Below are 15,080 nucleotides of genomic sequence, written 5' to 3' on the forward strand. Positions count from 1 at the left end.
ACAGGAAGGAACATACCATACCGATGATATCAGACTGCCAGGAGCGACGCGGATTCGGGAAGTGAAACTCGACATCTCCCAAATCCACAATGCAAGGTCAGTGACCGCAGAAAGAGGAGAAGGGTCGAACGAGTGGAACGTCTTATCCACGCCACAGTGCTGCGATCACAAGAAATAACAAGTGTGCCACCGAGAGGGAACGGGCGACAGACGAGAACAGGGCCGAGCGCCGGAATGATGGCAGATGGTGAATGGGGCATTGTGTGTGGCCATCAGCCCACCTGCATATCTCCGTGTTCCACCCGGCACACAATGCTACTTTCAGCTCTGCACAACTCGATACAGGGCACACACACACACACACACACTGTATCAAGTTGTATTACTATTTCGCTCCGATTAACTTGTGTAATGCCAGAGCTAAGTATTTCCAAGCCTAACCTTCACCTCATTTATTAAAAGAAGGAATGTTTACTTGCTTTTACGAATACAAGAACCATTTTGTGTAACATTTTTTTTACTAGAACCAAAGGAAAGAAAAAGATATCGAGAAAGAGAGTGAGAGCGAGATGGTGTTGCTCGAATGAGTGTTATGACATAAGTGAGAAAAAGAACTAATTTTTCTTTCCACCTTAAATCTTTACATCGAAATATAAACTTAAAAAGAAACGCACAGTTAATGTGGTATAATTTAAACACACATTCCAAATCATGCTTATATACAGTACCAGTCATAAGTTTGGACACACCTTCTCCATCAATGCTTTATTTTTCTTATTTTCAACATTGTAATATTAATACTGAAGACATCCAAACTAAGACAAAAACCCATATGGAATTATGCAGTAAACACAAACATTTTTAAACAACCCAGAATATGTATTATATTTCAGATTGTCCAAAGTAGCTACATTTATGTTTAAGGACAGCTCAGCAAACTCATCATCAGATTCTCAAGGTAGCCACCTGGAATGGTGTTTATTTCACAGGTGTGCCTTTTCAAGAGTGGAAGAAATGGACATTTCTTGCCTTTTTAATGTGCTTCAGACCAGTGGTCCCCAGGCTTTTTTGTGCCACGGACCGGTTTAATGTCAGACAATATTTTCACGGACCAGCCTTTAAGGTGTGGTGGATAAATACAACAAAATAAAATGATTGGTAAAAATCATATTTTCTAAATATAATAATAAACGTGAATCCACCGTGTTGTTTTTTGTTCATTTTGCTCGCTTGGGGGTTTGAATTTAGCGGTAATGTATTATGTTTTAGCAGCCAGAGCAGCCCCTTTAAGAAGGTAGCGGATGGAGGTAAGACATGTGACCGAGGCATCATGAGTGAATCATAGACAGATGTGGAGGAGAGAAACTGGTTATTTTCCAAAATAAAACCTCGTTCAGAATCAGATAATAAATAAAACAGAAATAATGTAAGTTATGTATTCTTTCTGTGCGGCCCGGTACCAATTGACCCACGACCCGGGGGTTGGGGACCACTGCTTTAGACCATCTTTTTGTGCAGAGGAAAGGGTGAGTACAGAGTCAAAAGCCCTTGTGCCAATACAACAACTATACAAATCCATATTATGGCCAGAAACACTATGTCAATTACTTTAAGAAATGAAGGTCAATCATTAAAAAAAATCTCCAAAATATTTGAACGCTATGATGAAAATGCCAAGAGCTACCTCTGCTGCAGAGGATCTATTAGAATTACCAGCTTCAGAAACCACAGATTAACATAAATGCTTATCGTAGTTCAAATGGTAAACGTATTTCAACATCAGTCACAATGTCTTTTTTTAACACTATACAGCTCATTAAGAAAAGCTGCTGGTTAACAGTCATTAATTTTTAATGAGCAGGAAGTACTTACATTCTTTTAGCTGACATTATACCATCGTGCCCAAAGCTTTGTAATCGCCGTCTTTGTGACAAAGTACCAGAAAACATCTGTGATGGGATTAAAGATGGATTTGTAATGCCCATAATAAATTACTGTGCCTTAAGGTGTGCCTGAAAAGAAGCCATATGAACTGCAACTGATTCCATAGAAAGGGCAGGTGTGATATTTCAGACAGCCTTAGCAGAACACAGGGACACCTGCAGAGTCAATCTGCAATAGATAGATACAGCATTTTATCTTTAGAGATACAGAGTCACTGCGACTTTTGGTTATTTAAGAGTGTTTTCCAGACTCAACTTGACGAGGCAGAAAGTGGAATCAGCACTGAGCACTGGAGAAGCTATCAGACCTTTTAGACACTAATCCGATTCCAGGAATCAGAAATTCTGCATGGTGTAGTCAGCTGGGCAAAAACACTGGACATGCTTGTGCTCAAAAAGCATGCTGGACTTTCTTGGGGATGTTTAATTTAAGGTTCTTTCCATAGCACTTTTGCTGGACAATGGACATTGTCTCATTGTTACATTTACAGAATGTAAGGCAAGGGAAAAACTCCAATAGATGGTATGAGGAAGAAACCTTGAGAGGAACCAGACTCAAAAAAAGGAACCCATTCTCGTCTGGGTGACACCAAGAGTGTGATTCTAAGTAATAAATAAACGTCACATAAATATCATGTGCAACAGAGTGTGTGATTATGAGTAATGCCCTTTCTTCTGAAAGGAACATCCTTTTAGTCGTATACAGCCAGGTGCTGTGGAACCAGGTGCTCCTGAGCAACACTTAAATTAACACCCCAACATGTGAGATCATAATAGATTCAACACCAACTTTGGTTTGGTAAATGACTTGTTTTTTTAGTATTGATTAAGAGGTTGTTTTTCCTCAAAGTCCAATGTCCAAAGTCTTTCTGAAGTGGGAACTTACAGTTACGTGTGAATTGGCTGTTCATATAACAGTGTTTTGTATAATGACATTAGGAATTTAGGACATTAAACACACTCTGATACATGAGAACATCAATACTATCAAGACCAAAACTGATGGTAATGGAAATATTACAGGATAACCTCTAGCACACAAAGGATCATTAGACCTCGCAAAACTACCGCATTACAATGAGGGTTACAGGGCGACATGGCGATTTGGAAAAGGCACCGAGTGTGATCTCTGCGCAAGTCGCAACCGCAAGCAAATAATAAGACCACGAATTTACAGCGTACTTTCAAGGGTCTCTTTATGCATTCGTTAGTCTCGATAAATAAATAATTCATGCTTCCTTAAAACCCTTTTTTTTCTTTTTTCTTTTTCAAGAATAAAAAGTGTAGCTGCTGTGAAGTTGCCAGATGCCAACTTGCAGAAAAACCATCCAAACAAAATGTCATGGAGCATTTCAGAAGGAAATCCACAGTAACTGGTAAAAATAAAATAATTCCATTCCCTCTCATTCACTTGTGAAGCCAATTCTGAAATCTGATTCCCAAAGCACCAGAATTATAATTGTGTTTCCTGAAATATGGTCTCAGAGTCCCATACTTGAATTGCACAAATCAGTGTCAATCCGAACTTAACGATGACAAGTAAACGTGCAATTACAGTGCATCCGGAAATCATTCACAGCGCTTCGCTTTTTCCACATTTTCTGTTACAGCCTTTTCCCAAAATGGATTAACATTCTTATTTTTCTCAAAATTGTACAAAGAATTCCCCATAAGGACAATGTTGAAGAAGTGTGAAATCCTTGCAAATTTATATAGAATAAAACTCACATGTACATAAGTATTCACAGACTTTGCCATAACAATAAAAATTTTGCTCAGGTGCATCCTGTTTCCACTGATCATCTGTGAGATGTTTCTACAACCTGATTGGAGTCCATCTGTGGTAAAGTCAGTTGATTGGACATGATTTGGAAAGATACACACCTGTCTATATAAGGTCCCATAATTAACAGTGCATGTCAGAGCACAAACCAAGCCATGAAGTCCAAGGAATTGTATGTAGACCTCTGGGACAGAATTGTATCGAGGCACAAAGTTTCTGCAGCATTGAAGGTCCCAATGAACACAGTGGCCTTCATCATCCCTAAATGGAAGGTGTTTGGAACCACCGGGACTCTTCCTAGAGTGACAGGGGAAGAAGGGCAAGGCTCCAGCGTTTCTCTGTGGAAAGTGGAGAACTTTCCAGAAGCACAACCCTCTCTGCAGCACTCCACCAACCAGGCCTGTATGGTAGAGTGGCCAGACGGATCCACTCCTCAGTAAAAGGCGCATGACAGCACACCTGGAGTTTGCCAAAAGGCACCTGAAGAAACCAGGCACCGCTCATCACCTAGCCAATACCATCCCTACAGTGAAGCATGGTGGTGGCAGCATCATGCTGTGGGGATGTTTTTCAGTGGCAGAAACTGGGAGACTGGTCAGGCCTGAGGGAAAGATGAATGCAGAAATGTAGATATCCTTGATAAAAAACCTGCTCTAGAGCGCTCTGGACCTCGGACTGGGGCAAGGGTTTATCTTCCAACAGGACAACAACCCTAAGCACATAGCAGTAGAAATGGCTACAGGAGTAACTGCCAAAAAATAGGTGGCCAAGCTTGTAGCATCTTACTCAAAAAGACTTAAGGGCTGTAATTAATGCCTAAAGTGCTTTAACAAAGTATTAAGCAAAGGCAGTGAATTTTATGTACTTATGTACATGTGATTTTTTAATTTTTTTATTAGTATTTAATTTGAAAATGTTTCAAACAAACTTCTTTGACGTCGCCATTATGGGGTATTGTTTGTAGCATTTTGAGGAAAATAAGGAATCAAATCCATTTTGGAATAAGGCTATAACAAACTGTGGAAAAGGTTAGGTGCTGTGTATACTTTCTGAATGTACAGTGAAAATGAAATGAAAAATCAATAATAGTCTGAGTCTGGAGTGGGAATTCCCACTTAAATCCAGGAAAATTGCTCAGGATATCACAGGATATCATAAATTAAAAGAAAACAAACAAAAAACCCCTGCAAATGTTAAGTTTTACGTTGGAATGAAACACACTCAGGCATCTTAGATGAGAAGATATGATAAGAAATCAATAAAACACAAAAAGAAGTCTTTTCACAGTAATCACCGAGGCGGGGTAACGACTCTAGTCTCAAAGCAGAGGTATTGTTACGATCCTGACGTTGATTATTTCACCAAAACGGCACATCCTGAAGTGCTTTATTTAGTTTACAATGCATTCTGATAATAATACTTTACTTATAAGCCATTTCTAGTTGCGTTTAATGTTGAAAGTCTATAAAAAAGCAAGTCCCTCTAATCACTTACATTATAAACAGTTATAAACACTGATTTTAATTAGAAACCAAAAATTCCCATATCCCAAAAAAAGCTATAGCTTTACCACTGACACTGGAGACACAAGTCTACATGAATCAGCTGAGAAATAATACTAGAACTACTAATACTAGAGAAATAATAACTTATTTAACCTTATTTAACTCTTTCAGTGCTCATAGTATAATCAATTCTGACCAATCAGCTTTGAGAATTGAACATCTCAAGCACTTACAGCTACATGTTACTGTGGACTGTTTAATGATTACAGTTTGTAGGGGTCAGGGCGGCAGAGGCGTGAGACGGAGCAGCAAAGTTGATACGTTTGCAGAACCTGTGCAAAGCCTCCTATAAATATCCTGCTGCTTTAATGGGATTTTAAAAGCTGGGGAGTTGCTGTAAATAGCCCCAGTTGGACAATTTGGATTGCTTCAGAGCTTAAACAGCAAAATTACAGATGTGACTGCGATAAAAAAGCTTTTTCAGGGCACCGACAATGATGATTATATAAATTACAGATTACAATAAAGCATTGGGACACCTGACTTTTTCCAGCCATACGTGGTTCTTCCACAAACACAACATTGGAGGCACACGATTGTATTAGACGTCTTTGGATGTAGTAGCATGAAATTTTTCGTGAACACTAACTGCACCCCAGGCCTCCTCACCTCAACTACTTCGCTACCTGACTCTACAAACACCCTTGTGGCTGAACGAGCACAAATCTCCACAAAAACAATCCAAAATCTGGTGGAACATCTTCCCAGAAGAGGGGAGCGGATATTAAATGTGGAATGGGATGTTCATATTTTAAATTCTATTATATATGAGGCAGCTTCGGTCTGTATTTTTGATCAGTGGAGATCGTTCGGATTGCTTTCTTCCCTTTTTTTTTTTTTAAACCTCTCCTCGACCCTGGATTTTAATTCACACACATAAAACATAGATGTACAAGTTAAGAATTATTGAAGATGTCAATTATAAATTTCAGGCAGTGCTTCAGTAAACACAGAGAAGGAAGTCCAAACGCAGTAAAAAAAAAAACCACAAAAAGCCTTCAGTTTCCACAAAAAGTTTAAGGAAAGAAAGTGTAAGACTTGTTATTTCTAGTACTTAGACAACTGTATAAGATGTGCAGTTCTTTATTTATACAATATAATGACACCTTGATTGGTGTATTTAACCAGGTTCAAGCTGAACCAACAGTCATTTTTTAGAGATGAAAATCATTAAACAAAAAGTTGTCAAATGAAACATCATAAAAACTAGTTTCTGGGGAAAAAGAAAAAGAAAATCCAAAATCCCAAAAAGAACACTAAGCTACAGCTTTACTGCTAACACTCGAGTCTCCAACAACAAAAACAATAATTAAGCAACATCTTTCAACATACCAACAATCATACTTTTTTCCTATACATTCAAGCATCTGTCGAATAAATCTACATGAATCAGCTGCTACTACAGAATAAAAAAACGTAGCTATTTTCCGTGCACAAAATCCAACTGCTGCTCCGTACGACATGCTAAAGGTTAGGGTCCGGCTCTGAACTAAAAGCTAGTTCCATGAAATTACAGTGTAAGAGAATATGAGACGCCGTGCACCGGCTTTGTGGTTTCTAACAAGGTGCTGAACAAGCAGCACCAAAACCCTAGTCTTTAATCAGTCGTTCCTAAAGGGGAAAAAATGCAGAAGAGTCGGTTATGGTGGAAGTGTCCACTATATACAGTCGAATACCAATGGGATATATATATATATATATATATATATATATATATATATATATATATACACATACATACATACATACACACATATATCAGTCTTCTTTATCATATCTATACAAAGCAGAACAGATACTCACGTTTTTACACACTCTCAAGAGTCTATCTGCTCAGGGGTTTTTTGTTTTAGGTGTATACCAATGTACAGTGCAACCATGACACTTGCGGGGGTTACCTTATATGACCCTCGCGATTAACAAAAAAATGGCGAGGTTTTGACTCTCCTTTTGATGGTTCCTTTTTCAAGGGGAATTGTACATGTACTGTAAACTTAACAAAAATTGTGAATTACTTGTCAAATGTTTTATTTACTACTTCAAATGAATAATACAATAATAAAATAGTTTTTCAAACATTTTCATGTAATTTATTAGTACAAACTTTGGCTTACTATTTTAAATGAAATGTCCCGAACTATCGAGGTTGCGAGTGTCGAGGTTCCACTGTATTGGCGCATTCGGCCATTTAAACCCCAAAAAATAAAAATAATATTCATAGATGTTTAAAGGAGTTAAGTTACTAACGATACTGTGGTTCCATCGCCACAGAAATTTCCAGGGTCTGGCAGCCATTAGAACTTGGCAAACACAGCCACTGGGACGAAGTCAAATGTAGCAACATGACAATTTATTTTTTGCAATTAAAGGAAACACATTTAAGTAAAGGGTAAAGAAAGCCTGTTTTTTTTTTTTTTTTTAAAGAGGATTCATTGTTGTGGTTTCTGTTAAACGTTTTTATTTTATAAAATAAAAAACGTTTTTCGAAGTACTATCTAAAATTATCCTCAGTGCGACCAGACTTTCCATAACATTATCAAGCTTTAGCAAGTTAGCAAGCATATGATCTTTTGTGTTGTGCTTTCTGTCCAGACTTTCTGTCTCCAGTCTTAAAACAGTAGTAGAATTAAGAGTGGTAGTAGTAGAGAAAAAAAAATCCCACAAGAAGGAGCTCTCACTGGAGTTTGGGTGTGGTACCATTTCCCCCGAGGATGTGACCATCACACGCTTCCACAATGAAAGAAGGATGGCTGTAATTTGCATTCACGATTATCTTAGTCAGACTGATCCAATTTCCCCAAATTACACTTTCACAATATTTCCGAGCAATATGGCTGCCTGGAATTGAGTGCCGTATAATACAATACAATAGCGTTTGCACTATGCAAATGATCATACAAGTGTGTACGTTTAAACACCGGCGTAATCCTTTGAGCTGCCGAGGAAACGCCGGCGATATCCCAATCCAGAACGCATCAAAATGCATTATACTGTATACCTGAAGCCTTAATTTATACACACACAACATCGTAAAAATTCTTTGCTTAAACCTGCCATTCAAACAAAGACAAACAATGGGAGAGTCTGAGATCGTCAGCCCTGCTGTGACGCCCATCCGAAAGCAATCCATGACGTAATCGGTAGCTCTTCATTGTGTAAACCGACCCCAAGAAAAGGTCATGACCCAGGCTGTAACTAAATTTAGCCAGGATTCATATTCCTGCTTCGCTGCTTTATTAAGTATAATGCATTCTGTAGACTTGATTCCTGACATATGTAACATATGGATAATTTCTGTAGGTTTTTACGAGAATCTGAATCTGTTCACGCTGCTATGGGGAGGCTACGGAGAGAAAAAATAAAAATAGATCGATCTGACATTCACTTAGGTGTTGTATTTCTGTTATTTTTGCCGTCACGTCTGTCAAAAGCAGACAGATGGGAAGCTGAAGTGATTTTTTTTTAAATATATACTAAAATTAGGGAGGCAACTTGCAATATGGCAACTCGGTATCAAGCTGTCTTGCTGGAAAACACAGATTTTGACTTCCACAAGGCTCTTCGTGGAAAAAAAAAAAAGGGGGTTCCACAGATACCTCTACTTCTCTGCCTGTTAATATTTGACTTGTTTCTCCACCAATAATAATTTGCATGCAATGTGCTTCATAGAACTACGTTAGTATTGGTTGAGATTAACAGCAGGGACAGTGTGTGTTTCAGTGAGTTTTAAAACATCAGCGCTATTGATTAATATACAGCACTGCGGTCAGGGTTAATGAATATACAGTATTGGATTTGCAAAGTCTGGTGCTGCTAAATAAACTCTCTCATAATCTCCACAGCTCGAGCAGGTGAAGGCCGTGGCCCGGACGAAACAATTTTTTTTTAACATATGCGAAAGGCACTGTACCACGGCAATTTATGCTACAGCTGACAAGCCTGGAAGTGCCGAGCTGTCAAAACGGTGGCGCTACAGTGAGTTTCACCCTTCCTGATAATCCCTTTGGCTCTGGTGAAGAAGAAACTGGGTATCCGGCAGCCACTGAAAGCAGATTCTTGGCAACCAGAGAGAGAGAGGAAAAGACGGAATCAAGGTTGGGGGTATTTTTTCGCACCGATTTGTGAAATAAATAATAGAAAAGTTTCTAATTGAATTGATTCAAATGCTGTTTTATTCTCTAATGATGGATCAGAAGTATTCAGACATTCATGAGGGGAATGTAGGTGAATAAAAAAACAGCATGAGAACGTGACATTGAATTTCTATTTTTAAATATGTTTTCTGCTTTTTATTATTGTATTTATTTGTACAAAACTGCGTTCAAATTCATTTTAACACCACGGATTTTATAAACGCATGACCAATTTCCGTTTTTCATTCAAAACAAAAAAATATATAAAAGAGGCGAAATAAAAAACCTTTAACGCAACACACATTTATTTACGATGTCCTTTCTTTACTCAGATATAAAAAATAATAAACTCCACCGAAAAATTTACAAACTAAACATTTGTTTTACTGATGCGCCAAGTCTCAAATCAAGCACCAAAATCCACCATGTTGCACACATCCGGCAATTAAAACCGTCCGTGTGGAAACATAGCAAAAATTCCCTTTAGTGTCCTGATGATTTACGTAATTATAAACACCCTAATTAGTTTAAAACATGTACAATTCTATTGTCTTCATGCTCCATGTTGAATATGGTTTCACTAATAATAAACATACATTTGCATAAAGCATCCATAAATTTGTCCATGCCCATGCTGATTAGAGAATTAAAAACCTGAAAAGTATTAATTTTTTATACATTTAGAACAGATAATGTGCGATTAATCACGAGTTAACTCATGACAATCATGTGATTAAATATTTAAGTCGATTGACAGCCTAATTTTTATATATCCCGTCCTTCGGATGAGACGTTAAACCGAGGTCCTGACTCTCTGTGGTCATAAAAAATCCCAAGATGTCTTTCGAAAACGAGTAGGGGTGTGCCCCGGCATCCTGGCCAAAAACTTGCCCGCTGGCCTACTAATCATCCCCTCATATTAATTGGCTATATCACTCTATCTCCTCTCCACTAATATGCTGGTGTGTGGTGGGCGCTCTGGCGCAATATGGCTGCCGTCGCATCATCCAGGTGGATGCGGCACATTGGTGGTGGTTGAGGAGAATCCCCCCTTTCATATGTAAAGCGCTTTGAGTGCTGCAGAAAAGCGCTATATAAATGTAAAAATGTAACGAATTAATTATATATATATATATATAAATTAATTAATGAATAAAAATAAAATAAACATTTGCTATGTAGAGAAAGACTAATATAATCTAATAAATCTTAACCCTCGGACCTGTGAATTAATGTTTTTTCTGTAATAACAGCCAACATCGATGCAGTTGAAGTAATGAAGATTTGTGGCCTGATTTCGACACAGTTCATATGAAGTAGATGAAAATTCTTCGACATGTGAAACGGTAGTGGTGGACTATTTCCTGTTACAGAAGACTGTCAGAGTGCAACGGGCTGCTGCAAAGTTGCTGTCAGCCGGAACGCCCTAAACAATTTCAAATAAACCTGCATCGCTTTGTGTGCAGGAAACAGTTCGCATGCGATGCAGAAAAGTGCGCTGCCACACTGAAATGACGGCATGTACCGGACTTTAGGCACCTCAGTGTCATTGCTGGGTTAAAAACTCGTGCATCGAACAAATATGTCGGCTTATAGCAGTGCGGTGTTTCGAAAACTGACTGATGATGGACTAAAGGGAATCGCTTCTGTATAAAAAGCACAGCAGCGCTGCTGTTTATAAACAGCCGACATGCTGAAACATGTCTAAAATGCAGGGAAATGCTGGACGTCTGGAGAATGTCTGATTTCTGCATACAGTCCAAAGTTTTTTTTTAAGCAATCAACTATTAAAAACGTAAATGTTTCGGAAAGTTGATGGTCATTGAATGGATTCTAAAATCAAATTAATGGAAATGCGAATTTTGAGGTATTCGCATTTCCAGGGATTTGGGAGGGTCAGTAATGACAGGTAGTAGGGTCCCCTGGTGGTCTAGTGGTTAGGATGCGGCGCTCTCACCGATGCGGCCCGGGTTTGATGCCCGGTCAGGGAACCAACGCCAGCCACTCTTAGTGCCGTCCCAAGCCCGGATAAATGGGGAGGGTTGCGTTAGGAAGGGCATCCAGCGTAAAAACATGTGCCAAATTTAACATGCGGATGATCCGCTGCGGCGACCCCTAATGGGAGAAGCCGAAAGAAAGTTTTAGTAATGAAATTTTACTGCCCACTCCTAGCATCAGATCCACACCACACTCGTTTGCATCGGGTCCTGCGGTGCTCCCGTGGAAGTGCAGGTTTCTAGACCACAGACAATTGTGCGAGGCCTGCGATTGGTCGTTATGAACAAGCAGAGCCCAATTCATGCAAGGAACTACAATTGTCTTCGTGGCATTTTAACAGCGCTCCCTGCAGCAGCGGAAAACTTGTTCACGACAATCCACTCAGACACTCTCTTTGTAGTCGTCACTATGCAGCGGAAGTTATCAACCACGCTCCGCATTCGGTTCTCCTGCCCAATGGGGCTGGAACAAGCTTCCTTCATTAATGCGCATCAAACGCAGCCGCTAAAGAAAGCAAACAAAAGCATCAGATGTTGCCCTAAAGAGACACACGTGCTGGCAACAGGCTGCTCAGCTGGAGGACCGGTCGAGTTTCCCCTTACACAGGCAAACAAAAGGGACGGCAGGCAGCTAAGCTCCTGGCACGGTGGGGATTTTTCAGTGAAAGCCGCTGCAGCATGACTAAAGTAATGCATCTCTGTTTGGAGTGTGAACTCAGTCGCACTCGCACATCGAGATCAAAGTCGTGTCTGAATCCTGTGGGATGCTGATGGTTTCCAAGCCAGCCACCACGGCTGTATCGACCTACCAGTTACGCTTCACTCGGTCCGTCCTCGTGAGAGAGGGTTATGAATTCGAGAGATACTAAGATTATATGTATTTGACATATAGAGACAAAAGTGGACACTTTCACCCCTCGTCCTGCGACGGAGGCCAAAGCACACTGCCTAGCAACGCTATTTTGTGTCTGTCATCCAAGGATTACAAACATCCACAGTGAGTAAGCAGAGGGGGCCAAGCTAATTAGCTCTTCCACTGATTAATCAGCAGCAACAATGTTTACTGGCAGGCATTCAGGCTGAGCTGATGAATTCTCAACTCTGATTGGTTAGAAAGTGTTGTTTTTTTTTTTTTTTTAACAGCTGCTCAGACAGTAGTTTATACTGCATGAACACATTCTTTATAATACACCACAGGGTCAGTAATAAAGCCGTAGTAGACGTGTATTTGACATTTTTGGAAACAGTGTCAGCAACAACTGACATTCAGAAGTAAAACTGAAAGAGTTTCCGTCTTCGGGACTGAGCTTGCTGGTTTTGTTGTTATGATGACAAGCTGCATTTTTGAGCTATGATTCAATTGGCTTTTATTTTGTAACTCGCAATTCCAAACCGGAAAACAAAAGGTCAACTAGGAATTCCTACTCAAAAACCTCCTTAACTCAGTCCACCAAGTGATGTCAATGGCCGCTTACAGAATCAGCAGTTAACACACAGGCACATCTTTCCTCCAACGTATATTAGAGTACGCTTCAGATTAAACTACATACATCTCTCATCACAGTTAGCTGGCTAGCTCGTTACAATAACAAACCTGGAGGTCGAAAATGATGTAATTCCCAGATCACCACAGTCTCCAGAATTTCATCAAAAATACAGGTAATAAATCCCACTTATTGCATGTCAATTTTTTGGCTGTTCACAAAATACCTAAATCACTACTACTTTATTTTGTTTGCCAAAAAAACCCAAACACTAATCCTGTAACAAATCCCAAAATATTAAAATTGGACTGTTTATATAAACATGATTGGATGAAGGATTGAATCTGGTATTTTTACCGTAAAAATTTGCCTAGAAGCTTTTTGAATTTTAGCTGTGTGTGTGTACATTTTAGGGAGGAAATTGTTAACTTATTAATTAATAAATGAGAAAAGTTTCGAGGGGATGGACATGCAGATAAAGTCCCAGGGCGACTTCTGAGCTTCTTTGCCTGGGAGCAGGAACGGAGGCTTCCACACCCATGGAGGTCTGTGATTTGACTCCAGCAGCTGTGTACATACTGTATATGAGAGACAGAGTTCTCGGTGACGTGGCGAGATGATGGAAAAAAACAAAACACAAGCCGAGAGGAAGTGTAGAGGATTCAGGGATTAGTCGTGTAGAGTCTTACAGAGTCTAATAGACATAATACAATCCAAGCTGAGAGGCACAGGAACCTGAAGAACGTCATGGGAACTGGAAGCCTGCTGTAAAAGCTATTAATCGGTGTGTGGACAGTGTTCATGGAGAAAAGACATTAAATAACAAACATTTCTTCTCACTCCATTTCTATTTCTAAAGCAGAAAAGCCAACAGCTCATGTCCATGCTTGATTTAGTGTTTCCTCTTTTCAGAACTATCAGAAGAAAGGAACCAAGAATTACATCATGCTGGCAAAACGTGTTGCTGTTGTTACTCTTCTAGGTGGTGTTCTGAGCTTTTAGGAGAACATACATAGAAAACCAAGTTACACTGTTACTGCTTAGACTTCATAAACCAGCTTTACCATGGAAGCAAGAACCGGAAAAGGAATAGAAACTTTCAGCGCTACACAGATACAAGCCTCGTCTCCAGGACACGTTCATACAGGTTGAGTGTCACTGCTTATCACGGTTTCCGGATATCAACTCACTTTTGTGTCTCCCTGAAGCCCATGACTGCTTGGCAATGCTGGGGCTCCGGATGATCGCCCGGCCCGCCGATTTTAAAGCGTCCATAACGCGTCGCCCTGATCGGGAGGTCAGACCCCGCACTCCTTTTCTCCTCCGTCCCTTTCCCCCCCTCCTCAGACCCTCAGCCCTGCTCTGTACTTATCCAGTCTGGGGAGAAACAACTACTTCTTCTTCTCCTCCTCCTTCTCCTTCTTGTTCTTTCTGCCCAGGCTGGATTATATTCCTCCCCTTTTTTAAAGCCAATCCAGCCAGGATAGTCCAACACGCTCACAACTGGGCGGGGCTAAATATGCAAATAATCCCGGCAACGTAATGACGCAATATATAAGTGGGCGGAACTTAATATTTGAATGAGCCCTGAAATATAGTAGCGCACCAGCCAATAAACGCCGAAAACATAAATGCTGCAATCAGTCTATAGTATGAGACACACACACACACACACACACACACTGTATTTATAGTTAGTTATTGAATTAATTTTACTGTATTAATACATGCCAGCCAATAAACAGTAATATATATATATATATATATATATATATATATATATATATATATATATATATATATATACACATATATACACATACACACACACACACACACACACACACACACACACACGTGTGTGTATATATATCAAAGAAGAAATTATCTACACACACAACCTCTTGCTCCCGTGCTATTCATATTCACATCATGTCTTCAGATCAAATGGTGCTTAAAAAATATTCATCCCTAGAGATGTGCAAAAGTCTTCCCTCCGGTCGACCTTAACCACTCTGCATGAGTGATTTTCAGGAACACCAAAGTAAGAGTAAGGAGAATAGTGTATAAAGGAAAGAGATTTATGCATGTCAATCAGCCACAGAGGAAGAGACAGGACGTATCCAGGAGGACAATCACACTCAAACCTTAACCGTGGGGGGAAAAAGTGTAAAC

The 15,080-nt window shown here is 39.7% G+C and overlaps 1 protein-coding gene across 4 annotated transcripts in view; it reads right to left on the reverse strand.

The window, feature by feature from the left end:
• ldlrap1b (low density lipoprotein receptor adaptor protein 1b) overlaps positions 1 to 14,407 on the reverse strand; it is a 37,724-nt gene extending 23,317 nt beyond the window's left edge. Inside the window, exon 1 of one of the 4 annotated variants that reach the window (XM_046866808.1) lies at positions 14,096 to 14,407. In XM_046866808.1, coding sequence (XP_046722764.1) covers positions 14,096 to 14,180 — 85 coding nt within the window. In that variant the 5' untranslated portion in view covers positions 14,181 to 14,407. Of the gene's footprint in view, positions 1 to 16; positions 224 to 14,095 lie in introns of those variants that run through there. The other 3 variants (XM_046866802.1, XM_046866824.1, XM_046866815.1) reach the window with 3 other exon arrangements.
• Positions 14,408 to 15,080: the final 673 nt, after the last annotated feature.

This window comes from Silurus meridionalis, chromosome 2, assembly GCF_014805685.1.
Source record: "Silurus meridionalis isolate SWU-2019-XX chromosome 2, ASM1480568v1, whole genome shotgun sequence".
Lineage (NCBI taxonomy): Eukaryota > Metazoa > Chordata > Actinopteri > Siluriformes > Siluridae > Silurus > Silurus meridionalis.